This window comes from Acomys minous, assembly GCF_964271855.1.
Source record: "Acomys minous genome assembly, chromosome: 9".
NCBI classification, from domain to species: Eukaryota; Metazoa; Chordata; class Mammalia; order Rodentia; family Muridae; genus Acomys; species Acomys minous.
The window spans coordinates 35,773,206-35,788,268 of record NC_140490.1 but is presented as its reverse complement, the minus strand read 5'-3'; the positions used below and the strand labels follow the sequence as shown (position 1 = coordinate 35,788,268).

Here is a 15,063-nt window from a genome sequence, read left to right as displayed (position 1 = left end):
TAGGGTGAGACCCTCAGTGATGAACTTCTTTGGGGTCACCCATGCACCTACAAAGGAGCTTGCTAAACTGAAAGAAAACCAACTTTCCCTCCAGCCATCAGGCTCTTAAGCCAGGGCTGAGGACTCATGTGCCCTTCCTCCTCCTCCGTCTGTGCTGGACTGCTGACTGGCTTGATCTTGTACAGGCAGCCATAGAAGTGAGTGCAGCGACCCCAGCCATGTCCAGAAGACACTGTTTACCCTCAACCCTCCCCAGCCTTTGACCCTTAGGATCTTTCTGACCGCTCTTATGAGCCTCGGAGGAAAGGGTGTGATGCAGATGCCCCGTTTATGGCCGAGCAGGCTACCGACACTTATTCTCCGCACCTAGATCAGTTATGGGTCTTGTTATTAAACACAGCTGCTGAGGCAGCTTTGTCGTTACTGAGAACCACTCCTTTTGTTTTGTTGTTTTCTTTTTGACAAAACTTAGACGTTTTAAATGTAGATGTATTTCTACTGTGCGTCTGTGTAAGCGTTGCTCTCTGTTTCCTTCTCACATGCCTTTGTCCTTTGTCTTCCCTGATCCATTGCTGGGTCCCAGCATCAGAGGTGCAGCTGATCTCCAAACCCATTGACATTTTGTCCCCACAGCATCTTTTTCTTTGCTTGTTAATGCCACCTGATTGTCACAGGACCTTGTCTGCTCTTCGGGATAATGGCCTTGGCCTGTCAATCAAAGCAATGTCATTCCCAAGTTGAGGGAAGGGTGTTTTGTCCACTTCCTTTCCAGTTTTTGTTTTGTTTTGTTCTAGACTGGCTTAATCCATTATCACGAACTTAACATCTTTTATTTGAGACAGGGTCTCTCTGTGTAGCCCTGGCTGTCCTGGAACTCTCTTTGTAGACCAGGCTGGCCTCAAACTCACAGAGATCCACCTGCCTCTGCCTCCTGAATGCTGGGATTAAAGGCATGCACCACCACGCCTGGCTTAAATTTAACATCTTAAAACAGCACAATTCCTGTTTTGTGTTGTTTTTTGTTTTGTTTTGTTTTTTAAACAGAGTCTCATTGTGTAGTTCTGGCTGACCCAGAACCTGCTACATAGACCAATCTGGCCTTGACTAAAGTCCCGTGGATACTACCAATGGGATCCAGCCTCAAACAACACAAATTTATAGACAATTCTGCAGGTTGGAAATGTCACTGGGCTGAACTAAAATCCAGCTGTCTGCAGTGCTGCCTCTCTCTCTCTCTCTCTGAGCTTTGGGGAAGGTCCATGCCCCATCCTTTCCCAGCTTGTAAAGTCTGCACACGTTCCCTATTGAGGCTGGCTTCCATCATTAGGGGCGTGCTGTCCCCATTAGGACTCGTGTGCTCATGTTGATGTCACCTGGATGCTCCAGAATCTCTCCCTGCCACCAACTGTGACTCCTCAACCTAATACTTGCAAAGTCCCTTCCATCACGCTAGGAGGCAGTGGCAGTTTCCGGGACATGAGCCTCTTCTTTGAGAGGGAGTTTTCTCTCTCTCCCATGCCAAACCCAAAGCTTCAAATGGTTCATTGCTCTGTTCGTGGAACACAACCGTGATGTGCTAGGACTGACAGCTGTGCCCATGTCCACACCACAACAAGCAGAGTCTCTCTTGTCTCCACACTGAAGCCTGGCTCTTCACTCTGGCCTCAGAGCCATAGCCGAGAAGATGCTAGAACCACACTTGGTACCCAGGAGAAACAAATGCGCCTTCTGATTAGGATCAGGACCTTCCAACAGACCTCGGTACTTGCTGGGACTCTAAATGAAGCATCCAATAGGAAGAGTCTGATGTGTGTGAGCGTCTTCCAGCCTAGCACAGAAAACTTCTCTGGTCTCTGTAGATAAGTGTCCACTAATCCTCATAAAGACTCCACGCTACCCTGGGGTGGTGGTGCTGAGGCAGATGGGATTGCTGTGAGTTCAAGGCCAGCCTGGTCTACAAAGTCCAGGACAGCTAAGACTACACAGAGGAACGCTGTCTCACGGGGGGGGGGGGGGGGGCAGGGGGGGGAAGATTCCACACTGAGGGACCTTTCCTTGTAAGGAGATCGGGATGCCGATTAAAAGAAAAGGGAAGAAGGCAGACAAAGCAAAAACAAAACAAAACAAACGAAAAGCCCCAGCAAATATATTCCATTTTGTCATGAGAGGTTCAGAGAAATCAAGAAGGTTCAAAGCAAAGTGATTGTGACTACTGAGGAAAAGCATCAGACACAGACACTAAGTAGCACAGCACTGTCCTGTGAAGGGAGCCACAGACAGTTCTACAAACCTGCCGGCAAGGCTGAATAAGGAAAGTTTGAATGTGGACACTTAGGTTTGGCTCTAAGGGTTTCTCTTGTAGTCCTAGCTGTCCTGGATTTGCTTTGTAGACCAGGCTGACCTCAAACTCAGAGATCCACTAGCCTCTGCCTCTACCTCTCAAGTACTGGGATGAAAGGCCTGCTATCACCACACCTGGCATTTTCTGGATTCTTATTATTGTCCTACTTTTACTAGAGTTTGTTTTGTTTTGTTCCTAGTAGACTGCAGACAGTAAACAATGTAATGTTCTCAAGTATTTAACCACATTTACTTCAGGGCCAGCTCTGTGAAGAGAGAACTGTGGTTTCCCTCAATCTTTGGAGTGATACCTTTGTCTTCCTATGCTTAGTGCTAATTAAATTCCACTGTCAGTTTATTTATTTGAGTGAAACTCTGCTTTCTTTGGAAGATTATTTTTCCTTCACTATTTAATGCTCTGCCGTTTTGCTACACTGTAGCCAGGAGTGCCATTTATCTATTATTTCTTGCTATTAACACGACAAGAGGTTTTCATATAAGGTCTCATGTGTTTCTTCATTTCTGAACAACTATGTAACTTTATTATTTTCTATTTTTTGTTTCTGTGGATTGAACCAAGTGCCTCATTAGTACTGGACACATGCTCTACCACTAAACCACCTCTCCATTTCTTTTCTTTATATCTCATAACAAAATACTTAGTGCTGAGTTAAAAGTCACTTCTTTTCTATTTTGTTATCTTCTGCCTCACCCACCTATTTGCTATGTCAGATCTTTTGTACCTTCCTTCCTTCCTTTATTTATTAGTTTTTCAAGACAAGTTTCTCTGTGTAGCCTTGGCTGTCCTGGACTCACTTTGTAGACCAGGCTGGCCTCGAACTCACAGGGACTCACTTGCCTCTGCCTCCCGAGTTCTGAGATTAAAAGCGTGTGCCACCATACCCGGCTTGTAGCTTCCTTTATTATCTATAGCTGTAAGCTTGTCAGTATAGCTCTCTAAACCATTAGCCTGTCTCTTCAGATGTATCCAGGATTTGGGGGTCTGGAGTGGGAATTGTCTTTTGTTGCTCTTTTAATGATTTAGTTTTCACTTCCAAGATTTCCAGTTTGTTCCTTTTTCAGATCATCTTCTTGTTTTATGGATGCTACCTTTTCCCTACCATTGGGTAATTGACTTTATTGAAATTCTCACATTGATCTCTGTATTCATTTTTCACTCTTCTATGTTGTTCAAATCTTTCGATGGTAATGGAATTACCACGTACTTCACTCTGGGAAGCATGGCATACTGGGAGACTTGTGTAGGCGAGAAAACTTTGTAAAGATCCACTCCTGCTGCAGAGTTCTTTTCATATGTCCAATCAATATTTGCTTTATGTCTGGTTCAGATGAGCATCATAAATGTGAACCGGGGCTACCATTAGCAGATCAGTGGGCCATTTTCTTCCACATGGGCATTTTAATTTAGACTTTGTACAGATATGGCAGAGCAGAATGGATTGGGTGTCTCCTGTATATGCAACAATCCATACCTGAAATACTTCCATGAACTATACATCCCACTTAAGAGAGTAATGTCCTTCTTTGTGATAGTCAATATGAGGGTAAGTCATAAAAGTCTTATGAACTAGAGGAGGAAAAATAACTCCAGGCATGTCTTGGCTCTCTACGAATCTCTCCTCACTGTTGAATTTTATGCTCATGAAGGGAAACCTCCTGGGCGTGCGTTTCCAATGTGTAAGCCCCTTGAAATACCTCCACTGCAGGTCCGCAAGGTCCAGGAACTGCTTTCCTAGGAAGAATAATGTTTTAAAAGAGTCGTACAATGGCACACTTCACAGACAGAGTTCATCTCTAAGGAGCTGACCCCTTTTCTTCCTGTTCCTTCACTAGAGTTTTAGACAACAGGTGATGCTGAGTCCAAGAGCTCTGAGTAGCAGCTACTAGAACAGAGCAGGAGTCACCAGGGCTGCCAAACGTCCCTTTCACAGGCACCCCTCAAAGGTAGATGTGAGTATTGGCCCCGCATTCTCTTATTCTATTCTTCTGTGGTTCTTAGGGATGAACTCAGGATATTGAACAGGCTAGACAGGGCTTCTATCATGAGTAACAGCCTCATCTCTGTCTCTGTCTCCCCCTCCACCCTCCCCCTGTCTCTCTGTCTCTCTGTCTCTGTCTCTCTCTGTCTCTCTCTGTCTCTGTCTCTCTCTGTCTCTCTGTCTCTCTCTCTGTCTCTCTCTCTCTCTCTCTCTCTCTCTCTCTCTCTCTCTCTCTCTCTCTCAAATACGTTGGCTAAATTGTCCATGTGTTAGCTCTGAACTAATGATCCCTCTGCCTCAGCCCCTGGAGTAGGTGTGCAGAGCATGGAAAATTTAAAAAAACCTTTCCCTTTATTCATCGCCACCATAGGCAGCAACAGCGTTAGCTAAGAACCCTGAGACCATGAGAGATTGCCACAGGTCAGTGCTCGGCAAATTCGTCTCTGGAAATCTACCTAGGTTCTCAGTAAGGTTTGTATCCCCCCAAGGTGAGCCTCTTTAGATTACCTGCGTCTATGGCGTAGAAGCTGAGTGGTGTTTCCTTAAAGATCAGCCTGTCTGGGCTAATACAAGACAGGAGAAGTTTCTGAAATGTAGCGCTTCGAATTCTTTTTCTAAAGGGAGGTGTTTGAGTAGCTGGGGGCTTGGGCTCATCCGTCCTGGCAATGTATGGAAAGGTGTGCACTGGAGGGGGAATGCCAACGTGGGCCAGCCTCTGCTGAGACCTGTATAATTGCTCCATGGGGACAAGGGAGCCCATCAGCAAACTTTGGTGAAGTAGATCAGCCATGGACACTGGCTTCTGCTCCTCCTTGCTAGTCCCGGTCTGTATGACAGAGAGGGGCTCATCTTTTTTCACAGCATCATAGCTGTCATGTGGCTGGACGTTCAGGTTTTTCCCAAGGAGTCCCCGAGCTTCCTCAAATGAGATGCCACGGATTTTCTGGAGATTTGATTTCTTGCTCTCATTATTAAAATTCTTAAGTGATGCCCAGAAGTCTGACAGCTGCAGGGGCAGGGGAGAGAGGGATCAGAAGTAAGACATCAATGAAAACGTAATAATGGATCCCAACAGACGCATTCATCTTTGCAAGGTGTCATTGCGTTGCATGTCAGTGCCAGCAAATGGCAGGGAACAGCAGGCAGGATGCCAGGTTCATCATCCAAGAGAGAGATTTAAGGCACATGCTTTAAGCCCACTGCTAAAAACATAAGCTGGTTAAGTTTGGCCTTGATGGCCTTGAGACTGTTCTAGCTTTACAGGTCTGCATGGCTGTGCAGAAAGATGGCTGAAGCAGGCTGTGGCCTCATTTGGAATAAAATAAGAGATCACGTAGACACCAGAGTATCACCCTGGTGCCCAGTGAACTCAGAATGTTCCAGAATGCTAAGCAAAGGAGGCTGTAATCAGAGTATTTTCCGAGGTGACTGATTACATAATTAAGTGTGTGGAACTAGCGGTTGGCAGAACAAAACTATAAGTGGTTCCGCACAGTACACCTCCCCACCTGAAGTCCTCCGTAGTCCTCCTTCCTGTTTGGAGTGTCTGTCTACAGATCGGGTCATCTCTGAAAGGCATCTATGCACAACTCAGCTGAAAAGCCAGACAGTTCACTATGTGACAGCCCAAGTTTACATCATTTCCCTTGGGGTGCTGCTGCTCAGTGGCAAAGGACTTGCCTATCATGTGCAAGGCCCTGGAGTTGATCCCCAGAGATGAAAGAGAAAGGAAAATAAAAGCAATACCCCCCCAACTACTGGGTCCATGACCTAGAGAGAACTAAAACTAGCATTTGTCTATTGGAATCAGGTTACCCTGGATGCTGCCCTACCCTTGCACAGCTAGGCCTTGTGTTGGCAGAAAAATGTCAAGGGGCCCCGGAGAGGTAGGTTAGTGATTAGGAGCACTGGCTGCCCTTCCAGAGAGCCCAGGTATGGTTTCTAGCACCCACACGGTTGCTCACCACCATCTGAAACTCCACTTCCAGGTACTCTGACACTTTCTGGCCTCTGTGGACACTAAGGCACACACGCGGTGTATGTAAGGCAAAGCACCCATGCACATAAAAAGTGTAATTGTTATTGTTTTGCTGTTGTTGTTTGGTTTTTTGTTTTTGTTTTGTTGTTAGTTGGTTGGTTGGTTGGTTTTGTTTTTTTTTTGAGATAGGGTTATCTCTGTATAACAGCCCTGGATGTACTGAACTCACTTTGTAGACCAGGTTGGCCTCCAACTCACAGAGGTCCGCCTGCTTCTGCTGGGATTAAAGGCATGTGTCACCATGCCTGGCATGTTATTGTTTTGGTTTTGCGGGGGGGGGGGGGGGCAGGGGCAGGGTTGAGGTTTTAGGGGGGTTGTTTTTGTTTTTGTACTTTTTGAGACAGAGTTTCTCCGTGTCACAGCCCTGGCTGTCCCAGACTCGCTTTGTAGACTAGGCTGGCCTTGAACTCAGAGATCTGCCCGCCTCTGCTGGGGTTAAAGGTGTGCACCTCCACACCTGGCTTTGTTATTGTTTTTAAATGATGTCACTCAAATGAAATTCTGATGCTCCAGGCAATACCTAGGCACATCTGTGTGCTTTCTTGGTTTGATCTCATATGGTTCTTAAATGTAAATTGCCTGTGTGCAGTATCATGGCTGTTAAGTTCATACCAAAACTCGGCGATACTCTGATGCCATGCTGCCATGATGCTCTGGTGCCATGCTGCCATGATGCTCTGATGCCATGCTGCCATGATGCTCTGATGCCATGCTGCCATGATGCTCTGGTGCCATGCTGTCATGAGTCCAAATACGATGTCTCTGGAAGGACATTGTGCTAAGATCTGAATTTCCAAGACTCTGAAAAGGCAACAGAGGAGAAGGTCAAAACCATAGGTCAAAGGTCAAAGGTCTGTTGCAGGACATTTGATCCCATTGTGAACTCCAATATTGTGAACTAGAAAACTGGTTTCTTATTGGTGTGATTCAGCCCTAGCACACAACTTTAACCCAAGAGCCTTCTGTAAGCAAGAGCTAAATAAAGCTAACACAGGTCAAGGGGCAGAACAAGCAACCAGCCGGCAGGGAGCGGACATAAGTAAACAGGAAGGCCATTGAGCTGAGAAGTATTTAAAATCTTGTGGAGAAGGAGAAAGAGCTTTTTCCCTTTGGGACATAAGCTGAGTAGGAAGCTCAGCCAGTGCTTTCTCTGCCTCTCTGAGCTAGCAGAGTTTCACCGCAGCACCTGGCTCCTGAGTCTTTTTTGGTAAAATTGAATGTTGAGGATTTCCTTTATAACAGCAAGTGTCAGAGAGAACGAACCAGGAAGTTGGGTCATGGTGTCACTCTTAAAACATCTTCTGAATTTGGTGGGCATGACACTTTAAAATTTTACCATTTTATATTTAGTTTGTTTCCTTATTGGTCTATGTTAGTCAAGTTAATTATGTTTCAACCAATCATTTTTATCTTAGCCCTCCAAATTACAAAATATTTGGTAAACTTTAATCTCAGTTCAAAGAACACTTCGTGGACTGCTTTACTTTCTTGCCTAATGTTTTGATTAACCTTTACTTCACCTAAGGAAGAGAATCACTTACCTCCTTACCCAGAAAAAATTATTCATTTATGGATAAAAAAAAATCTAATAACAATAACAAAAAATGAACATCTTAAAGAAAAAAAGAATTAAAACAGCCCCAGGATTCTCGCAGTTGTCCTCATTGGTAAGTGTCAGTTAAGCACATGAGGACATCTGACTCTGGCCCGCCTTCTGGGTGGCTTCCACCACTAACAAGTGGCCATGTTTGAGTGACATGGTGTAAGTGGTAGATGCTTTGGGCTTGTCTCTACATTTTCCAAAGCCTGTGCCTCCATGCAGAGGTGTGTGTGGCTTTCCCTGCACCAACCACTAGACATGTAAGGAAGCCAACTTGGTTCACTTAGCCCCAGACCTCCCTCCAGATGACAACAGCTGTATGAGCCATCTTAGCTGAGCCCAGAGCAGAACCATCACTGCGCAGAGCCCCACATTTGAGATCACAACACAGCGATCAATACAAACAGACTACTGCCTGGCCTGAGGGAGATGGGGAGCCTGCAGGCTCTCAGATAGGCTTTAACTCCATGCTGAGGGAATAGTACGAGTCTTATCTGTACAGGAGATAAAGCCAGTGATGTGTTTTCTTTTTCTCCTTCATTCTTTATTTTCTTTTTTGTTGTTGTTGTTTTTTGTTTTTTGATTTTTTTTTTGTTTTTGTTTTTCGAGACAGGGTTTCTCTGTGTAGCCTTGGCTGTCCTGGACTCACTTTGTAGACCAGGCTGGCCTCGAAATCACAGCGATCCGCCTGCCTCTGCCTCCCGAGTGCTGGGATTAAAGGCATGCGCCACCACGCCTGGCTTTGATTTTTGTTTTTTGAGACAGGATTTCTCTGTGTAGCCATGGCTGTCCTGGAACTCACTCTGTAGACCAGGTTAGTCTGGAGCATTCAGAGATCCACCTGCCTCTGCCTCTACCTCTCGTGTGCTGGGATTAAAGGCATGCGCCGCCACATGGCCAGTGATGTATTTCCTAGAGAAAATAAAGTAATGGACTGGCAGGTGGCTAAAGAGCCTGTAGAAAAATCTGGAAACACTGGCCATGGCTTAGGCTTCGGCCTGTGTGTGCCACCCACAATAGTGCAGTGTGCCTATGGAGGCTCCTAGCAGTCTGAAACATGAGGCAGTGCATGAAGAAGAAAAAAGGGTGTCTATGGAAACAGTCTGGGGTCCCAGGCTTCCTGGGTGGTCTCCAGGGACTGTACCTGTTTAGGGACTTCTTGGTTGGATGGATGGCGTCCTAAGGGTTGGCAGGCCAGTTGCGGCAGGAAGAGGCAATCTGCAGCAGCATAGGTTTGACCTTTCACTTACTACCATCACTCGCTTGTGGTTCAGTGTTGGTAGCTTGCTCGTGAGCTTTAGTTCTGGAAGACATGGAGGAAGCTGTACCATGTTCCTCTCTTCCCTTTGATGTCATGGAGAGCCTCCATGATACACATGTGGAGATGGGGAAGGATGGCCCAGGCAATGGGCAATGGACCAAAGTCAGGGCTACTTATCTATGGAAACCTGGGATGGAAAGGACGTAGGCACAGGATGCTGAGGAGAGAGGCCGGGACTCTTGGTGGCCACAAAGAAGAGGCTCAGCTGTGTCCCCACCCCTATTGGTAGGAATGACCCAAGCATTGTCACCTGTCATCATACAGCTTTGATCTGCTGCCTCTTTGTTACACATCAGTCCTCTTCATGACAAGCACAGCCTAGCTGACTTGCCGCTGTCACAACCCAGGACAATGTCTGCCACCTAAAGAAGCATCTCTGTCACTAATTTCTGCGGTCCCAGGGCCGAGGCTGAGTATCACCCACCTTGTAGGCCCCAGGCTGAACGGACTCTGAATCTGGAGGATTGTGATAATGCTTTAGCGGGAGGCAAGCAACTGAGTCACTGTTCATTGTGACATTTGGAAATCCTTAAGGTCACAGAAGCAGCTCTTGGACAGTAAGGAGAGGTTGGGGTTGGTTGAGAGTGGAAGGTGGGAAAGCACTTCTAAGAATGCGCACGCACACGCGCTCATGTGTGTGTGTGTGTGTGTGTGTGTGTGTGTGTGTGTGTATGTTTGTGTCTTCTTCCGTAGACAACAGCGTGCAGTACACGCAGTGGTTACACTTGTTTTCACCCTAGCGATCCAGCCTGAAGACCTTCCAGCTCGTCATCTAAAGGCCTCCCCCCTTCATGGCCGCACATATTCCTGACAAGGTTTGGCTTGTTCGACTAACCTTCTGTATGAAAGGTATCTGGGTCTTCGTGCCTGTCACAGACACCATTTACCAGCTGTTGGTGAAGTGAGCCAGGCCCTGTGTTGTAGACCTGGGAGCCTGGCTTACTGTGCCCACAGAGGAGCTGTCCCTATATGCAGGGCGGTTGTAGCCAGCGTCTTAGGGTTTCTTGTTTTGGTTTGGTTTGGTTTTTGAGACAGGGTTTCTCTGTAGAGCCTTGGCTGTCCTGAACTCATTTTGTAAACCGGGTTGGCCTCGAACGCAGAGAGATCAGCCTGCCTCTGTCTTCTGAGTGCTGAGATTAAAAGTGTGCTCCACTGCCTGGCTATGTCTTAGGGTTTCTATGGCTGTGTTAGAACGCCATGACCCAAAGCGGCTTACGGAGGAAAAGACTTATTTCATTTTGTTGGTTATAGCCCGTCGTTGAGGAAGTCAGGGCAGCAGCTCCATGCAGGAGCTGAGGCAGAGGCCCATGGAGGGGTGCTGCATACTGGATTGCTGCCCATGCCTTGCTCAGCCTGTTTTCTTATGCTCTCCAGGACCACTTGCCCAGGGCTGGCACCACCTACAGTGTGCTGGGCCCTCCCACATCAGGATACAGGCCTTTCTTTTGGAGGCATCTTCTCAATGAAAGTTTTCTCTTCCAAGATATGTTTAGGTTTATGTCAACTGACAAAAAAAAAAAAAAAAAAACCCAACCAACACAGAGGTCTATGAATTATTTCAAGTAACAGCCTGCGGTAGTTAGTTATCTGACTGTGCCCTGGTGTTCAAAGTATAGTACGACATAGGAAACCTTCTCCCTCTGCCCCTATGTCTGCATGTGAACCTGTGAGCTCTTAGCTTTCTGCTCCTGTTGCCGAGCTGCTGTCTGCAGCCGTGTCTCCTCCATCATGCACTCTTCTTGGAAAAGACAGCCCAAATAAACTCCAAATAAATTAAAATAAAATAAAATAAAATAAAATAAATGAGGGCTGGAGAGATGGCTCAGAGGTTAAGAATACTGGCCGTTCTTCCAGAGGTCCTGACTTCAATTCCCAGCAACCACATCGTGGCTCACAACCACCTGGAATGAGATCTGGTGCCCTCTTCTGATGTGTAGGTACATGCAGACAGAATACTGTATAAATAACAAATAAATAAATCTTTTAAAAATAAATAAATAAAAATCAAACCCATAGTTAAAGTACTAAAACTTAACAAATTCTTACAAATTCCCGAGTTACTGCTCGAAATGAATGTATTGTTTATTGTATAAATTGACAAAATGAGATACACAGTTTTGTAGATGTTTGTGGGATGTTTATTACTGTTGATGTCAGATGGTGCAATTTATAGCATAAGCAAGCCTGTTGCCAATATATTACCTAAGCATTATTATTACTATTATTATTATTATTATTATTATTATTATTATTATTATTATTATTATTATTATTATTATTTTGTACATAGCAAAGGTTTCTTCTTTTTGGTAATCTTAGGACAGAACTCAGGGCCCACGTACACTGGGCAGGTCTCTTCCATGAGGCTGCACCTTTGTCCGCATTTTCACACACGCTTTAGTACATACTTGGGAGTGTTTAGACTTCAGCTTTTTTGAGGACTTCCTGATCAAGAGAGAAAATGCACTGAACAAATATTCACAGTCTGTGCTCCAGAGATCTGCATGAACAGGTTCTAACCATACGGAGTATTTGAAATTCCCTCGAAATTCTCTGAGCTCTGTAAAAAGAGACAACCTCCTCTCCATGAGTCAGCTTATGAGGTAGGCGCACGCTCCTGCCTCCCATGGAATTGGGATGTATTCCTGGTGGAGGAATATATAAGAGGAGTGTACTTTGTATCTATAGATATAAAAACAGGTGTAGTGGGAATTCGGGAATTTTGGTTTCTTAAAGAAAACAATATGCTTTCATTTTAATCCCACGTATGGGGATATGGGACTGTTTGAAACTGTCGTCAGCAGCTATGATTTGTCTTGTGTTCCAGCACAAGCGTGGTTTTGCCAACTACAGATGGCTTTTGTGATTGTGTGACATTTGGAATTCTGGGAATTTTTCAGAGGGTAGAAAAATGCTAGAGCCCAATGGGCAAGGTGGGTGGTTGGTGTTCATTCGGAGGGGTTGGCTGTGGTTTGTTAGTAGTGGTGCTCAAAGAAGAAACAAGAAGAAAGAAATTAGATTCAGGGACCTCTCTCTCTGTCTCCTCTCTCTCTCTCTCTCTCTCTCTCTCTCTCTCTCTCTCTCTCTCCAGCACTCAAGAGGCAGAAGCAGGTGAAGCTTTGTGAGTTCAAGGCCAGCCTGATCTATAAAGCAAGTCCAGGACAGCCAAAGCTACACAGAGAAACCCTGTCTCAAACAAAACAAAACAAAACAAAACAAAACAACAACAACAACAACAACAAAAAACACCAAAAAACAAACCAACAACAAAAACCCTAAAAACCAAAACCAAAACAACAAAAAACAAAACAAAAAACCCTGTTCGTTTGATGGGTCCCGCTACTTAATTGCGCAAGTGCCTTCTGTCAGCAAGCTGATTTGGACTAAGATTTATTTCATCCTATAACCTCAACTTTCTAATGGTTCCAGTGACTTCACCTTCACTACAGTTTGGGCCTCTGTTTACCTCGTTATCACAGTGGGAATTGTGATTTGTCAGGGCTTTAAATGTTAGATAAAACCACGCATATCCACAAAGACTGGGTTTCCTGGCCTTGTCTCATTTTGAAGTTGTGTTTAGCTCAGAGACACCTGATATGGGAAATCTGGGGGAAAGACAGCCCATCTTTCCTGTAGGCTGGGCAGGCTCATTCAAATGTGTATTGGGTAGCTTGCAGTTTTCCGTGCTTCTTAAACCCAGCCAGGGACCAGGTGCAATCGAAGAGTAACAGGGGTGGATGGAGGTGCTAGGCCAGCGGCCCTGGGTAGACTCTATGCGAAGGGGGACCCTTTAGGAGCCGGATGTTTCTTGAAGTCTACAACCTCTATGCAGGTTTGAGTCTCTCTCTGCTCCATTCAGCGCAGACAGCTCTGCCGAGGGGAGGTGGGTTGTCGTTGGCAGGTGCAGGCACCTGCCCCTTCCCTTGGCTGTGAGACAGTCAGTCTTCATGCTGGGAGATGGCTCCCTGTCAGGCTCTCACCATTCCTGCATGTCCCCCTCAGGCTGATTTCACCCCAGGGAACCACCTTCCTGTCCACGTGCCACGTTCTCTTCTTTCTCAGCCTTTCAAAGGCTGCTACGAAGTCGTCGGTACCCGAGACCTACAACCCAGAAAGCTCCCGTTTTCTCAGTATTTGTGCGTCCTTTGGTTTTTACCACAGGCATCATTTTACCACAAAAAGCACCAATTGCCCTGCCCTCTGGTTTTTTTTTTTTTTTTTTTTTTTTAAGGAAATAACAGACTTCAATGGATTCCTCCATTATGGAGAAGTGGGGTTTGTACTGGAATGGTTTCCTTACATCTCTAAAACCTGAGTTTTTACTCCACCTTCCTCCAAAAGTGATGGAGGCTCCTGGGTGATCTAAAAAAAACACAGCTAGTGAGGGAGAAGAAGGGAAGAGCGGCTGGACTGAGGCTGAGGAGGAAGACAGCTCTGACTGTTTCTTGCCTGAAATCTATTGAGGCCTTCCTGGAGGGGAAAGAAATGGGGATAAGAGCACGGTGGTTAGAACAGCAAGGAGAAATATTAGTGAGGTGGATATGAAAGGACTTAACACACGTGGGCATATGCTGGAAATGTAGGGAGACGCCAAGGGTTGGGCTCTCCAGAAGACGGACGCAGTTTGGTGATCTCCTGGTACGAGAACAATATTGAATGACCCCACAGGTAACAGACCCTGTGACCAGATGGCACAGTGGTGGCAGGATAGATCTGTGGCTAGACTGGCCGCATGGATAATTGGGTCTTACGTGTACTCTCCAGCTCCCTCCCCTCTGGAGCCTCCACCCAGTCAGAAGTTTCGGATGTGACTCTGTGCCTGCAATGGTTAGTGACATAAATTGGGAGGGCACGAGGAGGCAACACACTAGGAGCAATAGTGGAAATGTTTTTTGACCACTCACAGGACACCTCCACCCTGGAAACACAAGTCAATGCTAAGAATGCTGCAGGACTTTTGTCTCACTCTTCCCTTCAGATGTGTGTGTGTGCAAGGCAGGCTTCTGTGCAGTTTCAGTGACATGAACAGGTTAAGCCATGCAATCTGGGCCCAGATACCTGTACCCACGTCACTACGGAGACGCGAACTGCGGGTAATGCAGAGGAGTTCAACGGCTCCACGGAGCCCATGCAGACTACGGTGGCATCATGCAGACTGTGCGCACTAAGAGTACATTGTCATTGAGCACAGATGGGAGCCTTGTGTCACCTTCCCTGAAATAAAGACGTGATGCCTGGCCCAGGATAGTCCTGCCAATGGTCCTCTCATTTCAACACCAGAGGGCTCTGTAGTACTCTTCTCAGCCTCAAAAAAAAAAAAAAAAAAAAAGTGCCCACAGGATGGATTGGGCAGTGGCGAGTGGTGAAAGTGTTAGGGTCTTGGATCCTGGGTGTGACCTTGGTGCTTCAACAGCAAGCGCATTCACCTTTCTGTGTCTTCCCCACACAGCCCCATCTACTCACACCCGCATTCTCTTGCTTTGGGGCGGGGGTCCCCTTTTCAACCTGAGAGGGGACTGCCTGGAGGACATTCCTCCCACTAAAAGCAGAGCCACAGTTTTATTTAAAGAATTATTTTCCGCACAGCCTAAAGAAATAAGTGGGGAAGGGAAGAAATTCCACAGGTGATAATATGCTCATGGGCACGTCTTGCTGGCAAATGAGAGCAGTGAGCACGTGTGGGTAGAGGCCACCTCCTCCCAGCTTCCACCATTGTCACACAGTCTCACTCAGGACCAGACAAAAGACGTACTAGGTGCATCTT

The 15,063-nt window shown here is 46.2% G+C and overlaps 1 protein-coding gene and 1 long non-coding RNA gene across 2 annotated transcripts; one reads left to right on the top strand and one right to left on the bottom strand.

Moving 5' to 3' along the window:
* Positions 1-613: 613 nt before the first annotated feature.
* On the bottom strand, positions 614-9,224 carry LOC311604753 (uncharacterized protein C9orf153 homolog). The gene is made up of 5 exons (XM_084794811.1): positions 9,123-9,224; positions 6,991-7,179; positions 4,848-5,346; positions 3,244-4,093; positions 614-708 (listed from the first exon to the last, which is right to left on the bottom strand). The coding sequence occupies exons 2-4, from the start codon at positions 7,150-7,152 to the stop codon at positions 3,852-3,854; spliced, it is 903 nt and encodes a 300-aa protein (XP_084650937.1). The 5' UTR covers positions 7,153-7,179; positions 9,123-9,224; the 3' UTR covers positions 614-708; positions 3,244-3,851.
* A 523-nt stretch (positions 9,225-9,747) lies between these two features.
* LOC311604754 lies at positions 9,748-10,951 on the top strand. The gene is made up of 3 exons (XR_014781652.1): positions 9,748-9,856; positions 9,993-10,114; positions 10,674-10,951. It is a non-coding gene; the product is annotated as an uncharacterized lncRNA (long non-coding RNA).
* Positions 10,952-15,063: the final 4,112 nt, after the last annotated feature.